Here is a 9,975-nt window from a genome sequence, read left to right on the forward strand (position 1 = left end):
CAAGTTAACTTATTCAAGGATGGAAATAACTGGTATCACATAACGTTCTGCAAAACAAAATTGCCACTGCAGTATTCCAGCGCCTAAAGCAACCTGCTCCAGCAATTCAGCCCCAGCACTGACATAACCCAAACCTCCTATTACCTTCATGACTGCATATTCAATTTACATAATTATTCTGCTATGCTATTCAGAATTTACATGTAGCTGTGTGCAATCTACTTATCCTTGCTTCAGGGATGCTTTTTCCTTCCCAGACTTAGAGGAACAACGAGACCACAACTTGAGATACTCCATTCCCCTGACCACCTGAAACACTGTAGCTCAACACAATAATGGGTTGGCTGGTTAATTCAATGACAATCTCTATTCAGTTACCATATTCTTGGACAGCCACCCCCATTTGAACATCAACGACAGGAAAACCTCTCAGGCATGGTCCTCACCCCACTTCATCCTACATCAGCAAGTGGCCCTCCAAGGGCAAGTCGCCAGGGCCAGCAGAGGTGCTGCAAATGCCCTCAGTGACCCTCCTGGACGCACCCCCTTCCCACTTGCACTTCTCCAAGCTCTAAAGAAGGGTTCCCCTCAATTACTTTCACACCACTCGGGGAAAAATGACTGTCACCTACAGCAGCCATCAACTGAGACTACTAGTCAAAAGCAAAAATAAAGAGAAAAAAAGTACTAAACGGGCTTCCCTGGTGGTGCAGTGGTTGCGAGTCCGCCTGCCGACGCAGGGGACACGGGTTCGAGCCCCGGTCCGGGAAGATCCCACATGCCGCGGAGCAACTGAGCCCGTGCCCCACAACTACTGAGCCTGTGCTCCAGAGCCCATGAGCCACAACTACTGAAGCCCGCGTGCCACAACTAGTGAAGCCCGCGCGCCTAGAGCCCGTGCTCTGCAGCAAGAGAAGCCACCGCAATGAGAGGCCGGCGCACCACAACGAAGAGTAGCCCCCGCTCGCCGCAACTAGAGAAAAGCCCATGCGCAGCAACGAAGACCCAACGCAGCCAAAAATAAAAAAGTAAATAAATTTATAAAAAAAAAGAAAAAAATAAAGATAGGGTCAGTCTGAGGTAGACTGAGAGCTTGAAAGAATATATTTGGAAATTTACGACAAGTATCCAAGATACAGTGGGGTTTTTTATATCAATTTTTACCATTTGGTAATAAATTCAAAAACTTAAGATAAAAACTTAAGACAGATGTATTTTGAGGCTACAGTTAGTTTTGGTGATGTATGTTCTGAGTTCCAGAAAACTTCTTTAGAACACACACTCTTACATTGTAAGTTTGTTTAAAAAAAATACATTCTTTTAAGATTTTGCTTTGATTTCTTTCTCCTTAGGAGAAATAAAGCACATGCTTCCTCCTACTAAAAGCGCAATACTCAGACTTAAGCAACTATGTATTTTTTAAAACCCCCTCATAAATCAGACTGAAAGTCTAACTGTCCTCTGGCCTCACATCCCTAAGACAGTACCTACACAGTACCTACAAACACAGTACCTACAAACAATAAGTCCTTAATAAAGTATTGCTTAAGTAAATGAAAATAGAATTTATAATAAATTCTGAGGTTAGAGGAGTGTTCACAGGGAGAAAAACGTAATGGCTTTCAATTAAGAGACCCCATACTGAGGCATCAAAGGACACTATAAGTGAATGCAAATATTAAGTTACCTATAAGACTGAGTTCCTGAATATACGGTGGTTCTTCAGTATCTGCAAGGAATCGGTTCTAGGACCCCGGCGGATACCCAAATCTGCAGGTGCTCAAGCCCTTCGTGGAGGGCCAACTGTAATTCAGTTATCTGGGTACCATAAAAAGTACTGGTGACAAAAGTTTTGTTAATGTCTATGATTCAAACTTTCAAAACACTACAGAATAATGTATTGGGCTGTTTAAATATTTTTAGCAGGAAGCTGAAAATCCAAGTTTGTTCTCTCACTTTGCGGCATCTTTCTAGTTACAGAAACCACCCTTCTTTGTGTACCTGCTCCTGACACACAAGCAAGCTCACAAGCCCAGGGCTGCCAGGCCGGCGAGCTCGCAAAGCCCGCGTGGAGCATGTCAATCTCGGGGTGGAATGCCACGCGCCCTGCACAAGCGGGCATTCGCTCGTGGCGGGAAGCGGTGGAGCGTGTTTTCTCCTGCGTCCGCAAACAGGTTCAGAGTAACCAAGTCTGACCGTACTTCCATCTGGAAACTATATTTTCTAACATGAGCCACATTCTGAAAAATAGATTCAGATGTTTGGAACTGGTTCAGAACAGTTGTAAGAAATGTTCGGTACAAATGAAAAAAATTAGTCTTCAATGTCTTCTCCTCTCAGCTTTTCTTACTGAATAAATATGCCTCCTGGGGGGTCAGAGAGTTGGTGGGGAAGTACCAGAGGGGAAGCACGATGTGAAGGCGGCTATTTCCTAGGACCTAAAATGCATGCTACTCTCCAGTGCATATCTAATGGGTAACTGCTATTTGATTTCTCCCACGTTGCCCACTAGGATTCCAACGCTGCCCCTGGAAGGCTTACCCCGCCTGCCAAGTGGAGAGAATGCATTCTCCCGTTTCAACTTCTGGGAAGCAGGACTGAAAAAGCCTAGTGAAATGCAGTGACTCGCCTTGCCTTCTATAATCCTTCTTACCCAGTTTGGCACTGTCGCTGAAAATGAGGTTGGTGGTCTAAGCTCACATATGATTCTGCTGGTAACTTGGTTCTATTTGTTAAATGACAGGCTTTCACAAAAATACAAGAAAGTGATTTTAAAATAATAAACAATTTTTATCCAGTAACGTTTCTAAAGAATCTACCAACCAAATCAACAGTTCATAATAATTGAGTCCTAAATCTTAGAACGCATAAACACCTTAACTTTTCAGTTCGGGTACGAGAAAAAGCAGCTCAGCAATGAGGACAAGTGTCAGAGCGTCCCGCGCCCACCCCGTGTCCCCACCCCCATTCCACAGGCTGTGACTGTTGTGCTTGTCTCTACTGTGTTTGGTGGTGGTTGTTTCTGCCCACAGCCTACCTTGACTTTTTGCTGGATTTGGGTTTTGGCGTGGCAGTTTTTGCTTTCTTTTCCTTTGGCTCTTTGGGAATCTTAGGGGCTTTCGGGGTCTTGGGTTCCTTGGGCTCTTTCTTCTCCTTGGGTTCTTTCGGTTCCTTGGGATCTTTTTTTGCCTTCGGCCTTTTCTTTTTCTTTTTCTCTTCCTGGGACCCATCTAGTGAGCTCCTGTTTAGTTCTTGGTTATCAACCCCACCAGGGAAGTCATCTTTACCGAAACTTTTACTGGGATCCTCTGCAACAATGTGGTTGTTTTTCTTTTTCTTCTTCTTCTGCTGCGGCTGCTGTTCTACGGACAGCAGGTAATCATCACTGTTCACTAGCTGAGCGTTCGGTCCACTAACCTGAGTCATATCCGGCACTGGTTTCTCTAGAAAGGGCTCCGATGGAGAATGCTAAGAGACACAAATAGGAATTGAAGTTAGTTTATTGTTCTTCGTAGTGAAGAAAGGAACTGAAAGGTAAGTGGCTGATGCTTCTGAAACTTACACTACACTCAAGGTAGCAAACTTAACCAACTACGCATTTGTGAAACCTATCATTTTCTCTCATCCAGAAAAAAAATAGGTTTCTTCAACAGGAAAGCTTCTAAATAAATAAAGAGGGCAATTTAGTAATACAGTAAAAACTTCTGTTCAGGTGGAAGAAAATTTCTCATTCAGCTGAAGACACTTTCCATGTCCTTAGCACCCATGTAGGAAATGGTGAAGAACAAAACAGCAGCAAAAGCTAAGACACACAGATGGAATTCAAGTGGAATTTTCCCCATGCAGGAACGGGAGCTCCAAATAAAGATACATAATCAAGTCACTTTTAAAAAGAACAAGTGTACTGAGCATTGTAAGAATCAGATACCATGAACGTTTGAAATCCGAGTGCAAACACATAAATCTTACACAGTACAGGTCATTTCTGATTTAAATGACATTCAAATGTCAAATTAAAAGCACATATACAAGCTTAACGACTCTGGGTTGGTTAGATTTCTCATACTGATAGAAAATGCAGACAGTGTTTTTCTTAAGTTATTAAAGCTTTACATTTCCAAATCTCACTGAGAGAGAGAGCGAGAGACAGAGCGAGAGAGCGAGAGAGAGCGAGAGAGAGCGAGAGAGCGAGAGAGAGAGAGAGAGAGAGAGAGAGAAAGCGCCCCCACATAGTCAATTTGACATGCCTTGCAGGAGATTTTCAGCATCCACTAAGACCATACCCAGAAATGGTCTTAAATATGGTGGAGAATACCAACACCTGGGATGGGACGCTGAGTGGTCATGATACAAATCAGGGCAGGGGTAGGGGACCATCTGCCTCCACTGTAAACTATGACATCTAATGAGCCTTTACATTTCAACGCAAGACTTGAAAACGCTGTATCTGCCTTTTTCATATGCTTCTCCAGACACGAAATAGTAACTGTAATATAAACAGCAACAGCCACAAGCGTGTACGCGACAGTCTTACCACGTGCTGGGCATGTGCTCAGTAAGCACTTTACGCCCGGACACCATCCGATCCCCACGCCAGCCCGGAGAGCTCCATGGAGACACAGACTTGCTAAGATGAAGAACGCACCCAAGGAGTTACGGATGCAAGTGACAGAACTGAGAACTGGGCCCCTCACACATGACCCCCAAAAGAGGAGCCACAGGAAAGCCCAGGCCCAGGTCCGCTGAGGCGCCCAGGAGTTGCTACTCACCACCCACAAAGGGCTACAAATCGGATTCCGGTACGACTCACATCCACTGAGCATCTACTTCATGTTATACACTAAGCAAGGTGCTTGCAGGAGCTTGTGCACCCGAACCTCACACCAAAATGTGATAATTTACCCCCATTTTTCAGAAAAGAAGTAAAATTTGAGGAGGCCACGTGGCTACCCAAGGCCACACCATGGGGGACAGAGGTGACATCTGAATCTAGGTTTCCTAAATCCAGTGCTCTTCTGACTCTGTCCGGCTCCTAAAACCTCACACACGGGCGTCCTCCTAGGAAAGGTGCCACAGGCTTCACTTTATTTCCAAAGTGCTCAGTGACCCAAAGAAACGTTTAAAAAACGAAATCACTGCCAGAAAAGAAACTGGTTTCCCTGTTCCCAGTACAACCTACTACGGTCACTGAAGAAACCTACATTCAGTTCTCCACCTGCACTAGCGTAAGGGAATGAGCCCAGAACCGTGAGCTGAGAGAGAAAATTCTAGCCCGGGCCCTGCCATGAGCTTTGTGATCTGGGGAAAATCATTTCACTTCTTCTTCATCTGCAAAATGAAGCGTTTGGTTCAGATGATTTCCAAAGTCTCTTCCAAAATCCTACGGTATGAGAAAATCTTAAAATACACATTGCCCTTTCTTGGTCAGAGCTGAGAGAGAAAGATGCTGAAGGAGAGTAAGGACAGACAGGAGGGGAGAGAAGCCAGGGCAGAGGAGTGAGAATGAACACATGGATGCAGTGTCCATCCAGGGGTAACACAACCGACCAGATCCTGAGAAAAGCCACTCACCTGCCCCCGGTTTTTCCCTCACAAACACGCTTAACAAACATCAACCAAGGAGCTCTCCAAATTATATTCGCTGAGAAATAATGGGATCTGATTTAACAGTTTTACTATACCTAAGTTACTGAAGTAGAATTAATTGTTACATATTATTTCCTAATGTAAGGAAAAAGGAAAAAACCAATTCTTTTCATAAGAGACACAGAGGTCAAACTTATTTGGGACAAGCTATTTCTCAGGAGATGGAAGAAAAAACATTTCCTGGAAAGGGAAGGAAAGAGGAAAGTCTACCAGTAAACAATGCTTACAGCTTAGAACGGTGAATTAATTCCAGGTATGTGTACCTTTCTTTTTTTTGTTTTAATTTTTGAATTTTATTTTATTTATTTTTTTATACAGCAGGTTCTCATATCTATTTTATATACATCAGCGTATACATGTCAATCCCAATCTCCCAATTCATCCCACCACCACCACCACCTGCCATTTTCCCCCCTTGGTGTCCATACGTTTGTTCTCTACATCTGTGTCTCTACTTCTGCCCTGCAAACCAGTTCATCTGTACCATTTTTCTGCATGTGTACCTTTCTTTAATCTGCATGGCATTAACTCCGGTAACCAAATGCCAGCCTCTGATGAGAGATACCTGGTCCACATTTGTGAATCAGAAAAGGCGTGTAACACGTGATACCAGACGACTGAAAATTTATCTGCACTTGAGCACACAAATCATTCTGGATGCTCCTTTCAGTAATACATGAAGCCATAAATTAGTATCCCTTAAAAATTTAATCTTCCATAAGAAGGAAAAAAATGTAAAGACCAAATACAAAAAAGATAGTAGTCCTGTTTGATACGCGGCAGAATTATGTTTTGGTACTGTTTGAAATAGGGTGGAAAGGTGCTCGGAAATATTATAGTGTTTACCAGGCCCACATCTCCTTAAATCTTTTAGAGAAAAGCTGTTTTTGTAAACATTTAACAAAGAACAGATGGCCTGCCTTAATCATGTGGGGAAAAAACCTGGAGCTCACAGTAATACCCTGACAAAGTCTCCCAGGCCCGCCGTTTCCCTCCCAACACCCCGCGCATGGTACAGTCTTCTCTAATGCTATTTAATTTTACAGCGGACATTTTCCCATCAATTCCCACTGCCTGACAGGTAATCAATGCCATTAACATCTGATATCACCATATAGGGCATTCCTCAAACCTCTCATTTACTAGGGCAAAAGCAGAGAATGTTAGATACCAAAGGTATTTTTAAATACACCCTTTAGGACTTCCTGCTTGACATATTTGCTATCATAATTCCATATGCCTTTTGGAGCATTATGGAATATATAAGGACTACGCGTGGACTTCTGAAACTGAAACAGAATGACGGACAGTTGAACAATAAATTAAAACGATCCAAGGTGCGTGTTGTCCAAAAAATTACCATAAACTAAAGATAGTCGTTTTTAGCCTTAACTTCACTTTTCGTAACATATAAATTAGACAAACACATAAACAAGTTGCCTCACATAAAACAGCAGAGTAGACAGGATGTAAATTTAACCAAAGGCGAGGGGCCGGGGAGGCGGGGCCAACCCCTCCGTTACCTTTAAGCAAACATGACCCAAAACGCTCGTGAGCCTTCGTCAGAACAACATAAACACAATGTGTAAGAAGACACTTTTCATCCATTTCCACTGTTTTCCCTCCAACATTACCCAGCATTTTCTGACTTTAAAGGCTATCTTATTTAACCATATTTTGTCTTAATTATAGTCTTGAAGCCTCAACGTGCTTTCAGCGTCAAGCACCATGAATGAGCAAACAGTGTGCAGCGTCTCCAGTATGCACAATCCCTGCAAAGCCGCACCATTCTGTAATATAGGACGTCTCTGGGCAAACATTCTACTTACTGGGTGACACGAACACGTCTAAAATCAAAACACTACTTTGTAATAAGGAGAAGATACTACCAACTGGATGAGAGTAACATGGCACTTCCAGGAGACACGCACGCCCCGCCCCGCAAATCAGGCCGAAGGGAGACAGGCACTTGCAAGCTCAGAGAAACGCAGGTTCTGGGGGAGAAGCGGCAGGCCAACTACGACCCACGTGACAACAAGTACAATCTTAAAACGCTACACTAGGATTTAAGTGGCTTGTAAAAATACAAATATGAAGTAGTCATTTAAGACTGAAAAGTACAATTCAGTTTTGGGGTTTTTTTTTTTTTTTTTAAATCGCTTTGGAGACACATTCCTACTACCGGCCTTCTTCACTTCTATTTACTCTTCCAGGATCCCACAGGTTCTCAGTCCCTCCGCACTCTTCTCAAAAGGAATTCCAATATGAGCCCTGAAGCTCAATCTCCAGCCAAAGGAGTGAACGCAGGGTTCAAAAGATCATTCAGCCAATGTTCAGCAAGTCCCACTGAGATTTTCACATCTTTTTCTCGTCAGTGACACTGATAAAAAGAAGAGCACTCGGTAATACTCGGTGCCCAATTCATTTATTCATCCAACAGACAGCTGAGGACGTAACAGTAAACCAAGCAGCCCTGGTACCTGCCGGGGGAGAACAGAGCGCCTAGCCCAGGCTGATGCCAAGGAGGGTTCTTGGAAAAAAGGCAGCCAGGCTGGGACTGAAGGGGAGACACATGCTGGCCAGGGGCTCCTTCCCCAATGGACCAGCCCAAGCAACAGACCACGTCCAGGATGGGGTGACAGAAGGCACAAAAATGCATCACAAGCGGCTTTTAAAACCTTCTTTGTGGGGAGGAGATCAAGAAGAACAGATATTAGTTTGAATGGTCAACTGAAATAACTTTTAACTTTGATTCTTTGATACAAAATAATACGTACAGAAATAATCTTAAGAAAAGAATCAAGGATTAGAATATTTTCTGCTTGACTAAATTTGGTATCAGAGTCAGGGCCTCAAGTTCAAGCCTTTCATCTATCAGTTAGTTTTATTCAGCTCATTTTTAAAAGACAATTTCTAGGAAAAAAAATATTGAGTGAATACTTTTACGGACACAAACACAAAGATGGAACAACATCACGCTTGTTGGTCATATGACTTGAGAAGGCAGAAAGTATAGAACAACATTTTCTAAGTTTAGGATTTTAAGACGTGTTCCAAGAAAAGAAGACTCGGGTCACGGGAGTTTTGAGAATTCTGGGTTAAACAAGGTTAAGCATTTTTCTTTACTGTAAAGCTCTCCAAGCCCTTACTACGCTCTGAGGGGGAACAGGACACAGTGTGCCATACAGGAAAAAGATATTCTTTTTCCAAGAATATCTTGAATAAAAATGCTCTTCAAAATACACTCTGGATTACACTGATACAGTTAATCCATCACCTCTGTGGCAGGGATATGAGAGTGTGAGAGAGAACAAGAGAGACGGCACGCGCCAGTCTCAAAGCAGTGGTTATCAAATGTTTCAAAAGATAGTATATGACTCTACGAATAAATACAATTTTATATAAATGCACTGAAACAGCTTACTCAATTATGCTCAGATGTAGGAATAAAACAGGAATATTAGGATAATCATATAATCTTCTGACTTGTACAATTTCCATTATAATATATATGCAGTGAAGATAATTACTAAGTTAAATAAAATGAACTTTGAAATTTAATAACTTATCTTAGTGGGTCCCTCAGAAGAATCATTAAATTTTAGAATTGAAAAAAAATTTTTTTAATTACTGTGAAGTATCTCGTCTAAAAATCATCTGAAGGCATTTTTGAACCTTTGGTTTTCTGCTTACATTTTGTCCTTAGAATAGATCTGCCATATGCACAGAATCTTTAACAGCTACAAATTAACGTGAGCCACTGTGACAGCATCTACATTATAAATGCATTTTGAATCACTAGAGTCCAAAATAATGAGAAATACTGAACCAACTGGTCATGTTAAATTTAATGTTAAATAGCTTCCCATCACATATTGAATACTGACCACCTTCCAGTCTTCAGGGTGGAACGACGCCACAGGAAGGGTCCCATGGCCTCTGTAACGTGTGACACACTATGCTGAGGTGTTTCTATGGTCAGCTGGACCAGAACAGCCCAGCGGTGAGGCTCCAGCAATGCAAACCTCCTTCCTAAGTGTCTGAGAAGCTCTAAGTGGTGCGGACTCCCTCTCAGTGGAGGAGAAGAGGGCGTCTGGCCGCCGTCCCTCACTCTCGCCACCGCCCACTGTGTCTGTGCCACCAGGCTCAGGAGGTGCTGGCCCAAGGGTGCGGCTCTGTGGCCACCATTCCAGTTGGGTAACAGGTCAATTCTACTTCTCAGAAAAAGCACCAGGCCAAGTAACAGGCTTGCACTTAAAAACCATGCAGTGAAATAACGTTTGTCTGCCACACACACACACACACACACACACACACACACACACACAC

At 42.9% G+C, this 9,975-nt stretch overlaps 1 protein-coding gene across 3 annotated transcripts in view; it reads right to left on the reverse strand.

The window, feature by feature from the left end:
* CHD7 (chromodomain helicase DNA binding protein 7) overlaps positions 1–9,975 on the reverse strand; it is a 177,842-nt gene that overhangs the window by 78,066 nt on the left and 89,801 nt on the right. For all 3 annotated transcript variants that reach the window (XM_029222949.1, XM_029222950.1, XM_029222948.1), the window contains exon 3: positions 3,038–3,468. In XM_029222949.1, the coding sequence (XP_029078782.1) occupies positions 3,038–3,468 (431 nt within the window). The remainder of the gene's footprint in view (positions 1–3,037; positions 3,469–9,975) is intronic.

Source organism: Monodon monoceros, unplaced genomic scaffold (genome assembly GCF_005190385.1).
Source record: "Monodon monoceros isolate NGI ecotype Baffin Bay Population unplaced genomic scaffold, NGI_Narwhal_1 Super_Scaffold_14, whole genome shotgun sequence".
NCBI classification, from domain to species: domain Eukaryota; kingdom Metazoa; phylum Chordata; class Mammalia; order Artiodactyla; family Monodontidae; genus Monodon; species Monodon monoceros.